This window comes from Lutjanus erythropterus, chromosome 18, assembly GCF_056507025.1.
Source record: "Lutjanus erythropterus isolate fLutEry1 chromosome 18, fLutEry1.hap2, whole genome shotgun sequence".
Taxonomy (NCBI): domain Eukaryota; kingdom Metazoa; phylum Chordata; class Actinopteri; order Lutjaniformes; family Lutjanidae; genus Lutjanus; species Lutjanus erythropterus.
In genome coordinates, this window is record NC_139334.1 from 23,813,039 (window position 1) to 23,835,794 (window position 22,756).

A 22,756-nucleotide genomic window follows, 5' to 3' on the forward strand; every position below is an offset into this window, starting at 1 on the left:
TAACACTGGAAGCTGCACATCAGTTTGCCCTTTATTCAGTAAACTTTGACTCCACAACTTTAAAACCATGTCATTTCTCTTTCTTGGTTATGAAAAATAAAAATCACAGTGTTCATGGATTAAAATACATCTCTTTTGTTCTCTTTGTTTTAATAACTATAAACCCAGATTCTGTCAAAACAAACAAACAAACAAACAAACCTGATTTAAAACACTTACAGCACTTGATGAAGCAGAGGTCAGTGGACGGATTTGCCAACTTGTAATTCTTTTTTTTTTTTTTTCTTTTAAGTGTTCATAAAGTAAATCTGAAGTTTGATACAAGTAAAATACTCAAAATATAATTGTGGAGTGGTGCATGTTGTTATTTTGAGACTTATTTTTCATCTACACATGTGCCAGTTTGTGCTGAGAACTCCACTTCACAGTCTTTCATTTAAAATCTAATGTTGTACCGTAAAAAAATATTCTGACCTAAGAATCCAGAGGAGGGTAAATCAGTGACTGACACATTTCACAGTTAACCTACAGTATCTGTATCTCCCAGTCCATCGACACTCTGAGGTTCAGGCTGCTCACTGTCAACACGCGGGACATTTCTTTATACTGAAATGCAGGCGGATCTTCACCACCTGGTGATAAAAAAGAACAGATCTTATGCTTTGTTTTGGATGTTGATATATTTACTAAGAATAGCAAAAGAAATACTGGAACAATTTCCAGGATTCTTTGTTCTAATTGTTGCACTTCTCCTTTTTTATTTAGCTATAATACACATTTTTCAGAGCGGCTATTTTGGCGTGAAGTAGTAGGTAAACTCAGGTGTTACCAGTGATACAAATAAAGATCCTGTTCCATTCAGGTCAAACAGAGTCAAGGTGCTGCTGTTGTGCCTGTTTGCTCACATACCTATATATATGTATAATTATATGTAACTATAATGGCAGGGCTCCTCACCTGGAACATGCACAACCACTGTGGACGGTTTGCTCTTCAGCCCCAGGATGGTGACTGACTGCACCACCGTATCACAGTCAAATGTTCCTTCTTCACCAGCAGCACTGCGAGACACAACAACAGATACTAAATCATCACGTGGAAAGTGCTTTTAGCTCAAAAATGCAAACTGTTTGAGGTTCACTTCAGCCGTCAGCTTTCATGTCAGTCAAAGTTTTTTTTTTTTTTTTATCTCCGGTCTAAAATGGGATCTGTCTTTAGGAGAGGAGGTGTGAGTTATGACTCACCGGCAGAGCAGACGGCCTGACAGCATGCTGAACCTGCGCAGGCAGAAGGCCTTTCTGTCACGGTAGTTGAAGGAGTGGCCGTCGTCCAGATACAACTCACCATCAGCGACACCCTGCAGAGAGAAGAGACTGAAGTCAGGATTTTACTGATTAAACTATACAAATGTCACAAGTCTAAACTAATATAGAGTTTAATTTGTAAACAGCTTTTACAAGTTATGAATGACTCAGCCTTAAAGGAGCAATATGGAGAAACTGGACACCTGTTGAAGTCATACTCCAAAAAATAGGGAGTCAGTACTGCTGGTAACTGTAGCTGCTGTTTGCTAGTTACGAAGGTAGACATGCAGGTTGCAGCCCAATTAACTGACTCAAGTCCGCCTGGACTGGGTGCTCAGAGAACCCAGAGCACCAAGATCATGGTCGGAACTAATTCTGACTTTAATTGCTTTTTGAAACCTGGTATATCAACAGACACCTGTGCCTTAAAAAAAAAAAAAAACTCATCTAAGGATGCCTTAGAAAAAAAATTGCATAAAGTCAACATTTCTTTCGGATGTAAGGGAAAACAATTTGATCCCTAAGTGTTTGCCCTGCTAATTAAACATTTCCTTATGCACTACTAGAAGGTCCTTATTAACCATTTTCCTCAGAAAAAGACTCATACCAGGCTCTTAAAAATGAATTTGTGGAACATAAGACAATGGCTGCAATTATGGTGACTGCAGAAGAGGAGGAGAAACAAAGACGCATTTTTTGCAACATAGAAAACCCTTTTTTTCTTTTTGTTGTCCATTTAGGAGAAGTCAGTTAACACTGGCAACTATGCTTTGCTAAGTAAAGTGTAACCATGGTAATTGTGCTGTGAAAGCCTTAGTCTAAACACTTAGGAACACTTCATGAAGCCTCTTAGGTTATCTCCTTGTGGAAGTGAACTCCTTAGTCTAGGGAAATATATTGCACAAGGGACAAACTTCAGTCTGAAACTTGAGGTGGTTTATGCAACCGGGCGCTGGTTCCCACATCTTTTGATGCTCACCTGAGAGTTGAGGGCCACGGTGATGGAAAGTGGGAGCTGCTGGAATTCAGCTGTACATGAGCCGCTTCCTGCTGACCTGCAGACCACAGAGCCGCCACGCTGGAACACAGGAACCTGCGCAGGGGATGCAACAGATCATCAAATTCAGCAATATTTTGTGTCAGTTTAGAATTTATTATGCATGAAGTGTTATGATCTGCACATGAACCACAACTGGAATCCAATAAATATAATTAATATAAACACTAACTGTGTCCAGGGTGACTGGAAGACTGAGAGTCGTGCCTCCTTTATACACCTTTGCAGAGTTGACATCATACCACACCTAAAACAGAAACAAGCCTTGATGTAACATCCACACTGAGGTGTATCATTAATATATTTGAACGTATAAACATGTTACCTCTTGGTTGATTTACCTCACCACATCCAGGAAGCAAGACTTTGACTTCTTGAACACCCGGCTCAGTTACAGGACAGGCCAGCAGAGCTCCTCCTGCATGAAATTAAAGAGGATTAAACCAAGAAAAAAATAATAATTGCATGGTTTTCTGAGTAAAAATACAAAAATAAAAGGTATTTATCACCAATCATATACTGGTTGTCCACAGTGTAGGTGTTCTGTTCTGTCAGGAATTCCACCCACAGAGGTCTGTACAGTTTTATGAAATAAAATGAGCATTACTGCAATGTTTTGTACAGATTTCAACATGAGAGACATTGACCTCTAGTGCCTGAAAAAACTACAGGTGAACCTACAGAGGGTTCAGTGACAGAAGCTTGCATTGAGCAGCAGATGGCAGCAGAACAAACCTGAGTGGAGGAAGACCAGAGGTGTGAGCCTGGTGGAACAGCGTGTACCAGTATGGGAGCAAACAGTATCTGAGTACAGAAGAGACAAGATTGTGGTAAACATGCTATCCTTCCGGGGATCATTAAAACATAACTTTGTCTTGTCGAATGCATTACAAAAACCAAGAAACACATCACAAATTTGCATGTTGACTCTGGGTAATGAGATAAAACTGTTTGCTGGGCTTAGCTGGGGATTTGTTTTGGTCCATTTCAGCTGTCTTAACTGGTGAATCGGGACAGATGGAATTGCTCATTTTCAGCATTTTTCCAATCAAAACATGTCAAAAACAACAACAAAAATAAACTTAAGCTTGTTAACTACCAAACACTGGTTGATTTGGAGATGAAAATATATATGCATTTTGCACAAAGAAAAGACGGCTCCCATTATCCCTGCTTCTTTTCCCGTTTGAAACTCTGACACCTCACTTAAAGGGATAGTTCAGATTATTTTAAGTGTGCTTGTATGAGGTACTTATGCATAGTCAGAGTATTACTGCCACAGAAGCTAAGCAATGCACATATTTTAACCACTCAAACAATATCGGTTTAAATGAACGTTATATTTAGAATACGTTCAACGCTTTACCTTGGGTTGCAGGTCACATTTGGATCAGTGGTGAAAATATTCTAAATATAGCATACACTGAAACTAATATTGATTTTTTTTAAGTGGCTAAAAACGCTTTGCTGTTGACCCTCTCCACAGCAGTACATTTCTTAGCTTCCATGCTGGTACACCTGTCTCCTTCTCCAAACTGTGGATGTGCCGACCGCTATCCACTGTAGGTAATACACTGACTATGGATAAGTACCTCATACACCCCCACTTAAAATAATCCAAACACTCTGTTGAAAATACCTCTGTCGGATCACAGTGCGGATTGCTGCGGTGACTTCCTCTCCAAACAGCCAGGGTTCCCGACGTTTCGTCACCTTTGCAGAGTGACCTCGGAAAAACGGCTGCAGGGCGGCTGCCTGGTACCAGCGCACCAGCAACTCCGGCTCCGGATCCTGAATAAACCCACCGACATCGGCTGAAACAAAGATGGAAATGAGAGGCTGTGACTCAACAGTTTAAAAAGAAAAAAAGAGCAGAAAAGCAGCACATTACAGAACTGTAAGTTCACCACTTAAGACTAGTTTTAAGATGCAACTTAAAGCATATGTGTGTTAATGTCTCTCAAACTAGTCAATAGCAATTCTAGTTGTGGTTTCAATATTTAAACAAATCCAGCATGTGCAATACTGCACTCACCTCCACAAAATACTATTCCTGCCACACTTAGAGACAAAACCATCGGAATCGAGATCTTCAGATACTCCCAAGTGGCAACGTTGTCACCTGTCCATATTGCACCTGCATCCCCAACACAGTCAGTCACAGCAAACAGTGTAGTTAAGGATAAAACCTCGAACACATCCCAGTGGACTGAATTCCACTTTTTCCATCTGAAACACGTACCAAATCTCTGTGACCCAGCAAAGAAGGAGCGTGAAAGGACGAAAGGTCTCTCTAAGCCACCTGAGCGAGTTATCAGACCCTCCGCTGTGGCCATGTGCTGTGAGACAATAAAAGAAACTGAAAACAAGCAGCTCACATCACACTTTGCTAATAACTATTTTAGTGAAGCTAAACAAAGACACGATTGAACTCCACAGTTTCAATCTGTTAAACCTGCAGCACCATCTTAAGAACTCCATTCTGCATTTTATTGGGGAGTTTTAGTGCCCCAAATGTTCTAAATGTTTGTATCTACCCTGACAAAATTGAAGTTCTGGGTAACCACAGATTTTTCTGCAAAGACAATTCAAATAATTGAAAATACACAGGTGGAATGACAATACAAAAATTGTATGCCAACAGCTTTAATCCAAAAAAATATTGGTGCCTGCTCACCTGGTGGAAGCCGTACAGGTTGTGCAATTCCCGGTGTTCCCAGCCCCCATGATGCACTGCGTCCTTCGGCATCGTCTGCTCCGGCCCGTCGAACACAGACGGTTCATTCATGTCATTCCACACAAATAAGGATGGTGTTGATCCCTGCGTCAGACATAAACACAGATTGAACAGATTGTTATACTGAAGATCAAAGGAGAACGTAAAAAAAAATACATTACAGCAAAAAACGGCAGTGCAGCAGCGCACGATGGATCTGACAGCGAATCAGGATCAAGCTTATAAACAAAGTGTCTGTAGCTGCTTCATTGTTATTTTAGTGTGTGGATGATCTGCAGGAAAATGTAAGTGTTTTGGCCTTCATCAGAGATCATTATAGTCCACAGACTATATAATAAATAGTGGTTAATAATTAATGGTTATTTCTGCTGTAAAGGCATTTTCATACAGGGATCTATGGGGATTGTCTTGCGTTGCATGTCCACATTGTCTTCATTTTCCAGCCCGGAAGGCCGCTACTTCTTATAGTTCTTCTGTTTCTAACCGGATTAAACCTTATCAATTCTCATAAATACTAAACCGGGTTGCATACAAACAGTATTATTGATTTGGGGATTATTTTTACGCTTACCTTGTATTTATCCAGGCCGAAACATCTGGAGTACCATGCTCGAGTGTCTGGACTGCTGAAGTCAAGGTAAAAGGATTTACCTATGAGAGAGGTGAGTTAAAAAAAATCAAGTTAGTAAGAACAAAAAACAGATACCAACACAAACGTTTTCTGTATGTGGAGGATCTCTAAGATGGTCAGTGTCAGCTGATGTTGGACGTAAAACAACACATGATACAACAAACTACTGTCAAATTGAGAAATTAGTTAACTTGTTGAGGCTTAATGGTAACCATTAAGCCTCAACAAGCCAGTCTGGTTCATTATTTCCTTGTAGAATTAAACTCTATTTTTAATGAAACATTACCAGGCCAGCATGAGCCACAGTAGACCTGTCCCTCTCTGGTCTTCACAAAATGCCCTCCATCTCTGGCCTCACGGTACAGTGGCCAACCAGGATCAATCTTGATGTGGGGATCACTTATAACAACCAACTGAAAGATAAGAATAGTGAGCACAATAAATCACCTAAATCTGTGACCTAAAGACAACAGAAAAAGGCAGTAAATATGGAGAGCATCCTTAAGCTGACCTTCCTCTTCTTCTTCTCTAGGTGTCGCTGCAGGCCGGCTGGTTCAGGGAAAAGAGCAGGGTCCCAGGTAAAGTAACGCTTCTCATCCGTGTGTTCGATGTCCAGCCAGATAACGTCATACGGGATATCGTGGCGATCAAATCCGGCATCTACGGCCTTCACGTCAGCTTCATCGTTGTAGTTCCAGCGGCACTGGTGGTACCCGAGTGCAAACAACGGAGGTAGGGCTTGATATCCTGGAGGGAAGACGGGTGTAATGTTCATACTGATGGATAATGCAAAGGCATAATTCAGTATCATATGGGATTAAACATCTGGAGGACGAACTTAAAAGTGGTCAGTAAAGGGCATGTCATGTTTTATATCTATGGACAAATAAACAAAACAAAATACATTAAGTGTTGCGCACACACCTGTAAGTTGAGCATACTGGGAGAAGAGCTGCGGTGGACTGGGCCCGAGCAAAACCAGGCAGTCAATCACACCACTTTCTGACAGCCAGTGCACGTCAGTCTGAGGCTCCACCCTCTTCCTCTTCACTGGAGGTGTTTGGTCATCCTGGGTGATGGATGCATATTTTAGTTTTTTTTCTAAACTATTTTACCTCGGAAATTGTTTGTATAGTTTTAGGAACATCCCGATTTTAATAAAGTTAGATAAACTTTTTTATTGTCTGTTTACAACCAGCAGGAGTTGCAAAAGCACCACCAAAAGTCTGCAGGACCAGACTTCTTAGTCCTGCACATGAAGTGTTAAGACAGTGGTTGCTGTCAGCTTAACTGAGGTAAAAAACTGTTCCTCTAATTATTATAAAAAATAAATAAATAAGCAGTTCCTGAAAAACTAAACTCTGACAGAAAGCTAGGCAGATACTGTATGAGAACGGCACTGGAACAATGCTTACCTGAGGCTCAGATGGGCTGTAATGAACATTCACAAAAGTTTCAGACGCATTGTGCCAAAATACACCCAAAGTCCTGTCAGGTCTGTGGGCCACCAGCAGCGGCACAGACCCGTACAGACCGAGGCGGCTGTACAAGTCATAGGCAAAGACATCCAGGTTGTACAGCCGATAAGGTTCACCATCTCTGCAGAAAGAAAACAGTAAAAGATGAGATTATGCAGATAAAAACAAATAAAAATGTCTTTACTGCATTCGTGCTGTCCATGTGTGTACCTGGTGTCTCGGAGCTGGAGGCCGTCAGCGTGCTCTGGCAGACCGTACACATGACTGAACCCATGGAAACAGAGGTCTGATCCGATGCTACTGGGACCTGGAGGTAAACAAGAAGCATTTATGTATTTATGTATCTACTGATGTTTTGTGTAATTGTTTTTCTGAATGACTTACAGTGACCTGAGGATATGAATGGTTCTAGTCTTTTTTTCTTTTTTTTGTTAAACTACTGCATACTGTGTTGTCATGTTGACATTTCAACATGGCCACCCCCTGTTATCAAAATTAACATTCTGATGAATAGCGGATGGGTCGCGTGTGTTAAAGAGCATGAAAACAGAACCAACAGCTCATCATTAAATCATCATTAAAGAAAACACTCACACAGACACACACACACACGCACGCACGCACGCACGCACGCACACACACACACACACACACACACACACACACACACACACACACACAATAAAGAAATAATATGGAAAGCTTGCACTTCTCAGCATCATTTTAAAGGTAATATAGCCTCCAGAGAACGGTAGAACTGTGGGTCTCTAAACTCTAGAAAATAATACATTTGTGTGGGTGGTGAGCGGATGATTTATGCAGACTTGAATGAACTCTGAGCCTCTCTGAGCATCACTACCGTCGAAGCCATAATGTAGTTCGTGTTCATTTTGTTTCTTTATATAATACACAGGTGAATATATGTACAGACTTGCAGTTTTGGTGTTTGAACACTGGGTGGAGCATTAGCACATGAAATGCAGGTAATATGATTTAGCGTTGAAACTGAAACTGATCAAAGGAAACTTACCTGAGATAAATAATGAACTGAAATTTTTTTTTTACCTGTGCTGAGGTGAGCATGTGTGCACTGATTGTTTTGTGGGTTAACTGAGTCACTGCACTCAAAGAAACACATGTATTATACATTGGTTTACTGATTTTTTTTTTTCTTCCGCCCCTCAGTGGCTGTAAATGTATTTTTTTTTTGGATTGCAAGACTCAACAACTACTAGCTAGAGCAAAAAAAGAATCAAGCAATTGTAATATAATTACAGTCTTGTAATTTCGACTCATTACTATGTAAAGTGATTATGTTTCAGTAATGAATTACTGAGTAATGTGTTACTGCCAAACACTGCTCACTTGCCTGTCAGGGCTTCTGTAAAAATGTATTTAGAATCAAAATATTATTCAGATTTTTAAAAAAAATCTTTCTAAGGAAAACACACACACTTTCCCTCTCCAGCCAACTGCATTAGAGGAACGGATGAATAACAGAACAGAATTACTGACTAGTCTGCCTTTTAAAATGATAAAATAGCGTAAACAAACCATTAGCTTTGATATCCACAAACTGCTTGAAAGTCTCTTTCCATAATGAACTTGTGTGATCCTCTTCAAGCTGTCAGAGGAACAAAGCATTTATAGACAGGATTAGGCTTCAAGTAGAAGGAATAATACTTTGCAATTTGAAGAGCGCTGGTATTCTCTTACCTCACTATGATGAGATGTGGCCCAGAGGGAAAAACAACAACAACAACAACAAAAAAAAAAACACCAAGAAAATGTAATTTAATTCACTTCTTAATGAGTTGGTGTGTTTCCAGTATACAAGGTCCTCACCTGCTGGATGGATCCTGCAGAGTCTCGAACCACAGTTTGCCTCGAGCGTTGAATGTAACCATCGCTTCGTCTTCACACAGGATCTCCAGTCGGAAGGGGAAACTCCACACGCGAACCTGGTGACGTCCTGAGGACCAGGAAAGGGTGACGGAGTCCTTAGACTGTTTCTCCACTCTGAATCTGCCAGACGAAGAGAAAAAAATGTCAGCCACACAGCAATCACACACATCAAGAAAAAGCTAGAACAATTTTTACCACTATTTAAAAAGTTCACCCTTTAATTTGGACTTGGCAGCTAAAAATAGGTTTTGCTGCTGATCTTGTCTACAACAGATCATTGCTTAGCTGATACTGTAGATAATACACTGATTACAGATAAGTATCTCATAAAAACTCACTTCAAATAACCCAAAAAAAAAACCTTTAAATGCCGATCTATTGACTTATAAACAAAACAACAGACGGAGAGCTTCCACTCCCAGAAAAGCTAATCAGCATAAACTGATTTCAACAATACATAATTTCTCAGAGTCACTTTTCCAACAAACATAAAATGAGAATCAGCAACACAGACGCAAAGCTTTTAGTGTATCAGAGAAAGGCCCAAGAAATGAGGAGTGGATCTTTTAAAGCGATTTGCTTGTGTAACTAGATATCATAATGGACGGACGATGCTGATGCAGCTCTTACTGTTCGCACTGTGGTTCCTCCGAAATCACATCTGGAACTCTGTAGCGAGCTTTAATGGGCTGGAGCTCATCTATTAATATCCTCACGGTGTCGTTTTTGCAAGGCGACACTGAAAGAAGCAGTGACGTCTGTGAAAAGAGCAGAATGAGAGTTTTTTGATGTGGAAAGTTCAGATGGTATAAACAACCTGACGTGACTTATTTTAGGTTCTTTATTATTGACATACTGGTGACAGTTTTTATTGGTGTTTTTACTAATGCTAGTGAAGGTTATCTGAGATAAGACATGGTTTGGTAACTTAAAGGGATAGTTCAAATTTTTTTAAGAGGGGTTGTATGAGGTACGTATCAATTGCAGGAGTACCAGCGAAGGAAGTTATCCAATGTACTGCTGTGTAGTTTAGCCACCTAAAAAGGCCTTCTCCAATTGGAAAACTGCCTTTATACAAGCCAAATATTACCCTGTCAAAAGCCACTAGACTCCTTTGGCAAAACCAGAAATTTTACCTTGCAGAAAATGAAGGTTGCTGGTCTACCTCTGCTTTGATTGGTCAGCTTGTTTGTGTTATTGTGTGACTTCAGTGAATCTCAACTAACCCTTTAAAACCCCAAAGTCACACAGTAGTACAAACAAACTAACTGATCGAGACAGCGGTAGACCAGCAACTCCTGTATTCTGCAAGATAAAATTACTGCTTTTGCCAAAGGAGTCTGGCTGAGTGAGAGCGAGTGATATATGACTTACATAACAGTGGTTTCCTACCAGAAAAGGCCATCTGATGACAAAAATAGAGCCATGAAAATACACACTGATATTGTTTTTTTCAGGTGGCTGCTGCTGACCCTGTCCACAGCAGTACATTGCTTAGCTTCCTACACCGGTAATCCCCTCTGCTTCTCCAAACTGGGGGCGTGTCGACCGCCATCTGCTGCAGGAAATACGCTGAGTATGAATCAGTACCTTGTACAACCCCACTTAAAAAAAAAATCCAAACTATCCCTTTCAGTTATTGTCACCTAGAGGGGATTTCAGTCACGTAGGGTTTAGGTTTGCCTTCTATGCACAATTCAGATAATTTATCAGTTTAAAAAGTTTTTTTTTTAAGTGAAAATGTCTGTTTCTATATTACTGATGTCACACAAATTCACAAAAATACCAGGAGCTATGCTTTACATATATGTACAAGGTCAAACATCAAATGATTTCAAGTATGATTCAAGAAAAAGAATCCTTTGTTTACAGTAAATGCGGTGTTCAGACCTGTGTGTCAGGCTCCAACAGTTCAAAACGTGCCCCCTTCTCTGTGAGCACCATGGTGTCCAAAAGGGCTCGGTGCTGCAAGTTTGGCCCCTGGATCTGTCGTCTAAAAGGTGACAACAAACATCAGCATTACAAGTCATTATAAACTTCAGAGTGATCCTGCATAACAAGGAAATGACAAGATCTGTAGCTCAAATCCTTCCAAGCACACTTAAAGAATATGTTCTGCAAAAGAGTTATTTGGGAACAAATTGGCCGGGTTGCACCAACAGGGATTCAGCTAATTTTTAAACCTGATTAAATGATGACTTTACTTTGACATATGTTGCAAACTAGTTTAAAATTAAGAAAGATTACATTTAAACCTCTCTTTAAACCTCAGTTAAGTTTTTACTCTAACCTAAACCTAATTTAAACTAAATTTAAATTTAATTGTCACACCAAAACTTTAAACTCAAATTTATAATGTAATTTAGTAAAAACTTTATCTGCCTTTTTTGTTTGTAAAACATAGGTTGAGCTAAATAATCAAGTTAACAAGTTTGTTTTTTTTTCCCAGGGGAGAAATGATGACAATCCATCATGAGTAGGTTAACTTACTTTAAAAACTAGCAGCCGAGTCATTCTGTATTTAAAAACTGATATCAAATGCTCAACATACCTGTAAAAAGCAACATGGTCACTTTTCTTGAACTTGTCTTTACATTCATCATCAGGGACAACACTAAGGAGCAAGCAGAGAGTTAAATACATGCATAAAATAGGAAATAAACCTTTTACTGGCTTTACATTCATACTTCTATGGAAACGTAGATTTTTTTAGTGTAAAAACCCTCAAACAGTGGGCTGCCTGTCAATATAGCTGAGTAAAGATCAGAAACTTAAAATCACAAATAAGCCCAAAAATGCAGGTTTCGTCTTGCAGCCATGTTGACACGGACTACCATTCAATACACATTATAAGCGTACGTTATCAGTACTTCAAATGGCTTTCACACGTAGACCCCATGTGAAAAGTCAATACTGAAACTAGAAACAACACTGTTTATACCTGACAACGGGTTGGTTCACTGCCGCCATTTGAAGCTGAAAGGCAGACAGAAAAAACAGAAGTTAGCAGTCGCTTGCGGTCTTTTCATATGAGCATTAACTACATTGTTTATCCGTGATCTTGTACGCTCTCTTTCACGTTGACAGGGACAAGCAATCTGTAAAAGCAAAGCAGGATATGAAATCACGTCGTTTTTAGAAGGGATCCCTTGATTTGCGAAACTCTCGCGATATTTGTAAGCGTCATGTCTTAAATTGTGAACATGATTTTATGATTTATGTGACAGCGCTCTGGTTAGGATCTGCCTAGGTTTGGAGACAGAAAACACTTGATTAGGGCCAGGAAAAGATTATGGTTACGGTTAAAATCATCACTCTCGCGAGATATGTCGCAGGTTTGGGGTCCCCCTTCAAATCCAGATTCGACCAAGTGTCATATCCTCCGGAAGTCCGTGGAAGTTTCCAAAGTAAACTTCTACAGGTTGTGGTGCGGTTTGGATTGAAGCTGAGACTTGCAGAAGTGAGGGGGAAACAATAGTTTCGTGTTTTGGTGAACAGAAACAAAAACTTAAATTCAATTTGATGTCTCAGTTTTAATTTTAGTTTAACATGCCTTCAAAGTAAGAGTTCTTACGTTGTTGCCAGCAGTTTGTCAGTCTCATCCAAATATGAAAAAACAAATAAACAAACAAAAAACGGAGAAGCTAGAATGATTGTTGAGAGTAATTTAAGTATATTTAGTGCTAAGTTTCTAAGTTTATAAGATACTTATCAGAAGAAAAAATATTTAATTCATTTTATTTTATTTTAATTTTTGGTGCTTGGTTCCTGTTGACCTGTTCCTCCATAATTTTTTCTCAATTTATTATAATGACTTTTTAGCTCATCACTTCAACTTTTTATCTTATCACTTTTATAATTTGGCCAAAACAACTATTTATCTCATGACTTACCGTGGGAGTATTTTTTCTCATTTACCAGCGGAAATGTGCTTCCATACTTAATTATATTTCTTTTTCTCGCTTTATTTCAAAATGTCGACACAAATAATGTTTAAGGACACCCGCAACACACAAACAACAATAAAACAATTAATAAATCCATCACGTAGCAAAAGACAACAAAAGCAACACAAATGTAACATAAAGTAACCTAAAGAAAGTTGTTTTTTTCCTGAGAACTTAAATAAAGATACTTATTGTTTAATTTCCTTCATTAAAACCAAGAACTGGAGGGTTTGGCTTGCAGTTCTCCTCTGGTCCACAACGGTCTTTGATGTGTTCTGTCGCCCTCTGGTGACGACACGCCGTGAACTACAACCAGAGGCAGCCCGGACCTGGAGGCGGATACGAGTCTGACCTGTAGTAGATGCACAAATGAAGATGCCACAGACGTCTCGGCTATGTTTGCTCCTTTTTGCATTAGTTTTCCGCCTCGGGACAGCGGCAGAGGTCTCCGTACGGAACGTGGACATCAACTCGGTCAGTGTTACGCCTTCGACATGTACATTTTTACGGTTATTGCATAGCCTGTCGAGCCAAATCTTCTGCAGCAGCTGTTAGCCGGGTAGCTAACTAGCTCTTAGCAACTCTCCATTCAGCTGTATGTTCCTCCTTGAAGACGGTGCTTTGACAGTTCCTGTTTTGCTAGTCTGACAGCATGAGCCTCTCATTGTGAATGAGTTAGCTTACTACTGCCCTAATTTAAAGTCATTTCTCTGCTTGTCAATTATGCTATTACCTCCTGCTAGATAGCAGTGCACATCTTCTGTGTTACCAGTGGAATTAAATAAAGGCAGCTCATCTGTTGGGACATAATGATATTTACAAGTGTGTTACAGAGGAAAATGGAGTGTAAGCTCACTCTGCAGACAGATAATGAAAAGAAAATGACTCTATCAGAGAGCAGTATGTTGTGGTTAAGATAAGCCGGTTGTTACCTCAGAGTGTAATTATTCTTGACAGAGAGGAAAACATTTATCACTTAAGTCCTGTGCAATTTGAGGTACTTTTCATTTTTGCCACCTCTACACCACTGCATTTCAGAGGCATATCATTTTACTTATCAACTACATTTGTTTGACAACTTAAGTTACTAAGAATTAACAAATAAATTATGACACTCAGGTGAAAATTCACAAGAAGTCCTGCCTCTATATCAAGTTACAGGAACATCCCACCAGATTGTAGTTCTTGGAAATTAAACACAGTTAAACAAAGGGCATCTGTCTCCATCAAAATTCAGTGATGCTGACCAAGTTTATAGTTCTTTAAAAAAAAAAAAATCAACCACTTTCATAGGCATTTATGTTTTCTTTTACCTGCAATTTAGAGTTGCGATGATTAATCAAGTAATTGATAATTAAATTAATCACTAACTATTTTAATAATCAATTTATAGGTTTGAGTTTGTTTTTTTTTAAAGAAAAATAGATAAATTTATTAGCAATGGTCTTCCAGACTCAGGCGCAGCAGCAATGTGGGTTTGTTTTGTGTCATTGAAAATAGTGACATCGCAAAGGACATGATGTCATTTCAAACAGTTGAACATTTTAACAATACCACAACAATACTGATCATTTTGGCCACTATGATTGTTAAATGCACTTTTCATACCATTTCATCTTATTGTGTGGTCTAAAGTAGCTCCAAACAGGGTGTTGATATTAATATGCGGTCTCACTGAGCTTGAGTTGTCAGATAAGAACCAATTTGTCTCTTTTGTGTTCTCAGACAAAGGATACTTCAGTGTTTCGAAAAACGCTGTACGCCAACACCACCATCTTCATGAAGTGTAAGTAGTCTGATGTCTTCATCGTGCATTGTTTTGTTGTTATGTTTTTTTTTTTTTTTTTTTTTTTTAGCTTTCCTACTACACAACTGGGGTATTTCGTAATTTATATCAACAATGATGGTGCCATTTTCCTACATCACTACATTATGTCAATGAAAATTTTGACAATAAATATTCGTGGATGTCCTTTTTTGATGACTAAATTGTGTCAATATTTTTTGCAGGTCCACTGCAAAAAATATTGACAACTAAAATAATGACAAAATCTGTTCATCACGCCCTGATGAATAAAGACCTTAAGGAATCACCACTTTGCATCAGCAAAAAGAGATCCACAATACTGTAAAAGAGGGAGAGATGCTGATACTCCCATAGTTGCATAAAACAGACCAAAATGCAATGCAGCAATGTGATGTAGGGGAAAAGTGGAAGTCACCTTTTGAAATAGAACAGACGAGGTGTGTGTACATGTTGTATGTACACAAAAACTGTACGATAATCCAGTGCTCCACCCTTTGAGTAACTGCTCATCTTTTATGTCTCTGCAGTCCAGGGTGCCACAGCGTCATGTGACAAAAACCTGGCCTTCAACATCAGCTGGTACCTGCGCTCCTCTGTTTGCTACAATGAGGTCTTTGGCACACTAGTGAGTATTGACTTTTGTCTGCTGATATCTGAGTCTCAACTGTTTGCTCTGCCATAAATGTTGATATCACACACAGGTGCTGTAGATAAGATCAACGTGAACTGGGTTTTAAAAATCAGTAGCACTCAAAATCAGATCACTTGAACTTTCTTATGTATCTGGTGGCCTGGTAGCTCAGTTGGTAGAGCGTCCGCCCCATATACTGAGACTCTGAGTCCTCTGCAGTAGCCGTGGGTTTGACTCCTGCCTGCGACCTTTAGCTGCATGTCATTCCCTCACTTTCTCTCCCCTTTCTTGTCCTTACTTCAGCTTTCCTAAAAAAAATAAAAATAAAATAAAAGCCCCCCATAAAATATTAAAATAAAAAAGAATATCTAAGCACAGGAAACAACGAAGGAGACGAAGGAGAAAGTTGACTGAGGTTCCCTGAATTGAATTGTGTAGTTCAGGGTGCCTACAGAAATTATATTCTTGCACATTTACAGATGTCATGCAGATGATATAAAGGTACACAGTTGTTTTTTCAAGAAATTTATTCAGACAAATATCTCAACCAGTTATTGTCATTTTGCCTTACTTATAATTTATAACAGAGAATATATGTATTTACTCAGAAGAGTACCAATATTTTGACATTTGATGTTTAGTTTTATTACAAAACTGGCCTTAAATTTAATTCAGCTGAGGCATTTAAAAGTCACCCTGGTACCTGCTTCATGGATTTTGCAAAAGAGAGACAAGTTTATCTATATCTTCATATTTTTGCCACTTTTCTCTCTCAGAAAGTTCACTTCACAGACTTTTCACCAGTTTAGGGGCTTTCGCTTCACATTCAGCATCAACAGTCTGTCATTCAGAGCAGCTGGTGTGCCCTTCCTCAAAGCGTTTTCATGACCGTAGGCTCAGTGTCCATCTTTGTGCCGGCTCTTTGTCCAGAAGCATCTCAAACTCAGCTGCTACTATGACTTTGAAGCGCTTCACCTTGTCGCTGTCGGTCTCAAAGAAGAGGGACAAAGAGAGGATATATCAAGGTCACCTGCAGCCCGATGAAGACATTTTTCATTCAGACATGTTTTGAAATGTCAGTGTCCTCTTTTGTCAGATTCAAACCACCTGAAACAGGGAGAACAGGTTGCAAGACAAGGGCAGCATACTTTCTTATTTGTTCTTTACAGTCTGGCAGAAGTCAAGAGGAAGTCTTGAACACTTTGTTCCAAAAAAGACAAGACACAAGAGTACGTTTAACAATGTGTTGTTATAGTGAGACCAAATACTGTAAAGTAATGATTCTGAAATGATCAGCAAACTGTTTCTTTTCTTCCTTTTTTTTTTTTTTGAAACATCATGCCTTACACAAACCTAGTATCAAAATGATAAATTATAGAGGCATAGAAAAGCCAGTACTAAAAATGAGGATAATAACAATTGAAAATAAATTTGAAAAATTAAATAAAAACAAACTAAAATAAAAATTGGGTAGGAGCAACATTATCCTAGAAAGTGCACATAATGACATCAGTTTAAGAGGCATGTTAAAGCAGCTCACAAATGATTACTGGCAAAATATCTCTGTCCTATTCATTTGAAAAATTAAAACAATTCTTCATAATTTATAAAAAAGTATACACTTTTCCATATTAGGTGGGGAGCAAAGGGAAATATCACAATAACATTCAGTAGTTGGGTGAAAGGGCTCCAAATTGTTTTAAAGATTTCACCTTTTCATTTTGGGATTATCTTCTTCATAGCATAAAAAATGATTAATTTCTCTAAGCCACTGTCCCAGATGTGGCCACGATTGAACACTATGGAGTAAACACATATCCATTAGAGTTTGTTTCTTGATATGACTAGGGTGGGAAGACATGACCCCAAAATAAACATAATAAGATCGAGGGGTAGCTTTAAAGCTTATTATTTGTGAAATCTTGCACCAAAAAGGCACTCTCTTTGCAACCCCACATGCAGTGGAAAATGTATATCTCCAAGTATTTCATTTAAACTCCGTCTTCATCACTCACATGCTCAGACATCTGGACGTTAGTTTGCAACTGTCATCAAAAAACTGCACTGACAAGCTAATGTGTGCTTCAGATGTGCAGCCGCAGCGTCACCATAAATCTGTTGTGAAAGCAAAGTAAGCCACATGTGTGAGTTGGATTTTTTTGGAACTATTCTTTCAGCATTTATTTTGCTGTGTTTACCAGCCTGGGTTGTTGGGCTGAAGTGTTATTAGGCATTTGAATTTCTTTCCACTGTCTGAACAGGAATCATGTTTAGTTTCTTATAGATGAACTGATGTCTAATTCCTGCACTGAACTATGAGCTATGAAACTTATTGTCATCCAACCTTTATTGGATAAGTAGTTTATATGCAGACAGCACTGTCCTCTATTTATTCATTAGGATGTTACAACATCAGTGTAGATTTATAGTGTAACTCATTTTCGTCTCACTGTCGTTTGCAGTACAACAAAGCGATGAACATGTTTGGCATGGATCACATGTTGAAAGAAGGCTGGAGCGGCTTCTACAGTCAGGGCTACATGTACTTTGATAACTGCTCGTCCCTCTTCTTACCAAAGGTTTGTGATTGAGACAGAAAGTCTCTCTCTTCTCTTACAAGGGACAGCACATTTAATCACCACTGTGCACATACAGTATGTTCAGCCTCTGTGTTTTTTAGTGCAGAGCTGATCTAACGTCTGTGTATTTCAGGTAACTTCATAAAGATTTCATTACTCTGTCCTCTAGGTGTATTACGCAGACTTCAACCCATATCAGCCCCTCACGAGCCCAAAGGTGAGTCACTGAGCATGGATTGATTTTTACCAAACTGATCATAATATCTAAAAACTCTTGTTTTTTGAACTTGTTTGTTTTGTCTATTTACCTTAACAATATGCTCTATGTTCTGTTTAGAGTGACCCATCGAATCAGACCTTCTTTTGGTCGGACAAGCCAGTAAGACATGTTTATTGCTTTTATTATAACTGTCTTTGAATGAATGTTTTTATTTAAATAGACCCTGGAAGATCAATGTTTGTGAGTCATTGTTTGTGAATTTCTTGTGTGAATTAATTGGGTTCCCTTTTTGCATTCCTCGTGATCCATAAGTACAGTTTGTTTGTTGGTCCAGTCCAGTTATAATATTGTGGACTGAAGGGGATGTGTCCACCCCAACTTCTAAAAAACATTAAGACAGAAGTAACATAGGAATTGGAGCTAAAATCAACCTGCTTTCTACTTCTCTTGGCTCATTTTAAAGCTCATAATAAGCACAAACTGCAGTGAAAATAGAGGAAGACAGAAGAGCAAATCTGACACTTTATGCATTTATTGCTTAGCACCTGCAAGTCTGACGTGTTCACAAGTGACAGCAAATATGGAGCATCACTATTGTGGTGAAGACGCAGCTGAGCTGGAGGGCAAAGATTTCACCTATGTATTTTCTCTCATGGTCACAAAGAAAGAAGTAGCAGAAAGGAGGGGCCTTAATTTGTTTCCCATGTAGGGTGGCGGGGCCTTAAAGACAGAGTGAGGAGCTCAGACATCCAAAAAGGAGTTTGGAGTTCTTGAGATGTCACAATAACAAGAATGGGCCAGATGGATTGAGGGACAACCCGAAAACATAATACCTTCTGACCATGGTGATCGCTGGTGCTGAGGCATAAATGATCCTACCGTGACCTTTAAGGGACTCTGCACTACGATGTCAAAATGTGACCTTGTAAAGTTTCAGTTCTGTCTGATGCTTTGTAGATATTGAATCATTGCAAAAACTGTTAGTTCTAACATTTATTGATTTATAGTTTTGGTGTATGTACATAAAAAGTATTAATAAGAAAATAGTGTACCTTGCATGATTCTTGACTCACAAACATATTTTTGCAGGATATCGGAGCAGTGGCCAAAGCTTGGGAGGACAGTCCATATCTGTTCATAGTGAAGGTGCAGCCTTTGTTCCGTGGAGTTGACGATGAAGACAATGGAGAAGAGCTGCCCAACTTTGCTTTCACAAGTGAGAAACTGCACCATTTCACTTCAAAATCTTAAGGATATCTCATATTTGTTCAGTAAATAAACTGGTAAAGAAAAAAGGAATTTAACATCTAATAATTAAATATTTTAAGAAGTCTCATGTTTGTTTCAGGAGATGTGACTTTTTTTTTATTTTTCTTTCCCCAGTGAAAGTTGAGATGAAGGGACCATATGACTACTCCTCTCCAGCAGACTGGCCCCTGATGATGGTATGTGTTATGCTTTGTGTAAAGGCAGGGTTTTTAAAAAAGATACAGATTATATAAATAAATCACATTACCATCCAAACAGAATTTTTGGCCACAAAAGTTTTCAAATCGACACATACAGAATCAAATATTGTCCTAAAAAATCCACGAAGAAGTCAAGAAATTTGAGTCTGGAAAGGTGTGGAATTTTGAAATGGAAAATAGAAGAAACCCTGAACAAAGCTGAACACTTTTGTCTTCCTTGTGTCCATCACAGTTCTTCATGGCCATGTGCATTGTGTACGTGCTGTTCGGGGCTCTCTGGCTCTTCTGGTGTGCCTGCTATTGGAGGGATCTGCTGCGGATCCAGTTCTGGATTGGCGCTGTCATCATCCTTGGCATGCTGGAAAAAGCTGTGTTTTACTCAGAGTACCAGAGCATCCGTTACAAAGGAGACTATGGTTGGTCGATTTTATATATTTGCCTGTCTGTGATTTTTTTTCCCCCTCTTTTCTTCTGATGTAATCATCATTTTGTTTGCGTGTCTTCACAGTTCAAGGTGCTGTGATTTTTGCTGAGCTGCTCTCTGCGCTCAAAAGATCTCTGGCCCGAATCCTGGTCCTCATCGTCAGTCTTGGTTATGGTATAGTCAAGTAAGTTTACTCTTTTAAAACTGACCTTTTGTCAGTTTCGTGTTATATCTCACAGGGATTTTAAAGGGACTTAAAAGGCATGGTTTGATTTATAGTATATAACTTCAAAGCACAGGGTGTTTTTGTGCTTTTTTTGTTTGTTTGTTTTTTTAGATTTCTCCTCTAAAATGAGGAGTCATTAATCTTTACAAATTCAAACCCAGTGGGGAACTTGCTGCTCATACATTTGTTGTATAATGAACAATTATTCCTGTCACTTGTTTAGGCCCAGGTTGGGTACCACAGTGCACCGGCTGGTAGCTGTTGGGCTTCTCTATCTCCTCTTCTCCTCTGTGGAAGGTGTGCTTAGAGTGACAGGTGTAAGTATCATCTATTAATGAACTCCATCAGTCTCTCACTTTGTCATTCTCAAAATTTATTTTGGCCAACTCAGAGTGTGTTGTGGAATTTCTAGCAGTAAATGTATTCAGTTCTATCAGAGGCTTATTGAAATATCTTATGCAAATGGACTCTCGCTTGTCTGCTAGGAGAAGTACCTTGATGAAATTTTGGCAGCCGTATTTCTACCTGCAGTCTCATGAATCCCAGAATAGTTTGTCTCCCTCAGACTCTCGCGCCTGGGGCTGGTTGCACAAAAGCCCGACTTTTCTCCTTAAATATGACTATTAAGGCTTAATTTCTCCCGAGGGATTCACGTACCTATTCACATTTCCAGACTATTAGTTTGCTTGCAATGGCACTTTTGATACCTGTTATCACCTCCATGTAAGAGGTCAAAAAAATTAGGACAGCTTTTTCTGTTCTTACCAACAAAGAGATCACTAATTACAGGAAGGACTCTAACAAAACTGGTAGGAATAACTTGAAAAAAAACCCAAAAAACTTGGAGCTTACATGAAGTAACCACTAAGGTTAGAGTAACTGTTGTTGCTTCTATGACTGACAGTGAAAGAAATCTTACTAGTTAGAGTTATTATTTATCTATTGTTCATTTCATTAGATATTAAAGTATTTAAGCTGTAGAATTAAACTAGACTGTGACAGCAACTTAAGGTAACGTGATAGTCCAGCTAGCTAAAATAAAGCAGGCTTAATGACATAACCAGCCTTCTCTAGACTCTAAGGTCTTGTAACGAACTTCAAAGGATTCAACTCTGAAAGACCAAGGCACGGAGAAAGGCCTTAATACTTAAGTGAACGTTTTAAGGAAAAAGTCAGGAGAAGACTGAGGGTGTTTTGTGCAGCTGATTTTATGTTAAGGAAACCTTAACTCTGATTTTAAGGAAAATCCTAACTTGAGGTGGCCCCTGACCTTTAGCTGATACACAGTTGTTAACAAATTACCAATATTCCAATAACAAGAACAACTTCTCCTCAGAGGCACCATTGTTTCTAGTGTCACACTTACTTTGTGACCCATTCAAATACTACTCTCCATGCAATGTCTCACTAGAGACAGACCCTCCATTGTTATGCACCTCGTATGATCCCTTTTCTTAACATTTATGATTTCCTAGTAAGCACTGAGATTTACTAGAGTAGTTCACATGTTCCTGCTGATGAGCACCTTCACAGAGGAAGCAAAGTATCACCCTGTGTGCTGAAGAACAGTCAGTACCCACAATGAGAGAAACAAGACAGTGCACAGAAAGAAAGAAAGAAAGAAAGAAAGAAAGAAAGAAAGAAAGAAAGAAAGAAAGAAAGAAAGCATAAAAATCCATCACAGAGCACATAAAAGCCACCTATCCTCTGTCTAAAATGTCCATTCATCAGGTACTAAAAGCAGCCTAAACATCAGCAATGACATACAGATACTTTTAAGATGTATGGAAATAATAAACATTTGCCATTCTGACATATTGGTTTTCTCTCATTAGAATTTCTTTTTATTTTCTTAGATACTCACTAAAACAAAAACTAAAACAGCTTGTGAGAGTTGTGATTCTTAAGATGTTGACAACAAACGTGTTGTTTTAATGAACATTTCATTCAGCAATGTGCCTTTTTGCATCATGCCTGTGATGTGATTTCATGCTGCACTAAGATTTTCTTGAGTCAAATCAGGTTTGGCCATCCTATTTAGATCAGTCAAGCCTGCTGTGTTCCAAAATATACCGAATGGATGAGTAAAGACTTAACACCGAGTCTGGAGGAACACTCTTTAGGAAAACATTTCTATTTTGCTTCTAAGCCATAATTCATAATTTTCTGTGGCTGCAGATGAATTTCATCCAGGCAAATATAACAAACCCACTGCGTTTCAGCTTGTGCAGATAGAACATTATCTGTTGCAGCTGCCACAAGCTGATTGATGCTGATAGTGGTGGTGTATTTTTACATAAAACTCTTGCCTGGCACAGCTTTCAAGGCACTCTGTATAAAT

General features: G+C 38.9%; 2 protein-coding genes across 2 annotated transcripts in view; one reads left to right on the top strand and one right to left on the bottom strand.

Moving 5' to 3' along the window:
• ganc (glucosidase, alpha; neutral C) lies at positions 1-12,097 on the bottom strand. Its single transcript, XM_084741928.1, has 25 exons — positions 12,054-12,097; positions 11,664-11,726; positions 11,003-11,105; positions 9,743-9,870; positions 9,057-9,232; positions 8,924-8,946; positions 8,762-8,831; positions 7,418-7,514; positions 7,145-7,328; positions 6,654-6,798; positions 6,241-6,476; positions 6,016-6,142; positions 5,670-5,749; positions 5,039-5,182; positions 4,604-4,700; positions 4,397-4,498; positions 4,001-4,175; positions 3,097-3,165; positions 2,871-2,935; positions 2,703-2,779; positions 2,534-2,608; positions 2,284-2,397; positions 1,245-1,357; positions 946-1,061; positions 1-623 (listed from the first exon to the last, which is right to left on the bottom strand). The coding sequence occupies exons 1-25, from the start codon at positions 12,080-12,082 to the stop codon at positions 526-528; spliced, it is 2,706 nt and encodes a 901-aa protein (XP_084598054.1). The 5' UTR covers positions 12,083-12,097; the 3' UTR covers positions 1-525.
• The window catches only part of LOC146311100 (transmembrane protein 87A-like), a 17,570-nt gene continuing 6,902 nt past the window's right edge, over positions 12,089-22,756 (top strand). The window contains exons 1-11 of the mRNA XM_084741927.1: positions 12,089-13,533; positions 14,785-14,845; positions 15,394-15,491; positions 17,960-18,076; positions 18,246-18,293; positions 18,414-18,455; positions 19,386-19,512; positions 19,680-19,741; positions 19,998-20,181; positions 20,274-20,373; positions 20,639-20,732. Coding sequence (XP_084598053.1) covers positions 13,429-13,533; positions 14,785-14,845; positions 15,394-15,491; positions 17,960-18,076; positions 18,246-18,293; positions 18,414-18,455; positions 19,386-19,512; positions 19,680-19,741; positions 19,998-20,181; positions 20,274-20,373; positions 20,639-20,732 — 1,038 coding nt within the window. The 5' untranslated portion in view covers positions 12,089-13,428. The remainder of the gene's footprint in view (positions 13,534-14,784; positions 14,846-15,393; positions 15,492-17,959; positions 18,077-18,245; positions 18,294-18,413; positions 18,456-19,385; positions 19,513-19,679; positions 19,742-19,997; positions 20,182-20,273; positions 20,374-20,638; positions 20,733-22,756) is intronic.

Bases quoted from the DNA above. Each gene is read 5' to 3' on its own strand.
- ganc (XM_084741928.1), bottom strand. From the start codon at position 12,082: ATGGCGGCAGTGAACCAACCCGTTGTCAG. The intron at 11,727-12,053 runs GTATAAACAGTG...CTTGCTCCTTAG, and splicing joins GTGAACCAACCCGTTGTCAG to TGTTGTCCCTGATGATGAAT. The intron at 6,143-6,240 runs GTCAGCTTAAGG...CTTATCTTTCAG, and splicing joins TAGAGAAGAAGAAGAGGAAG to TTGGTTGTTATAAGTGATCC.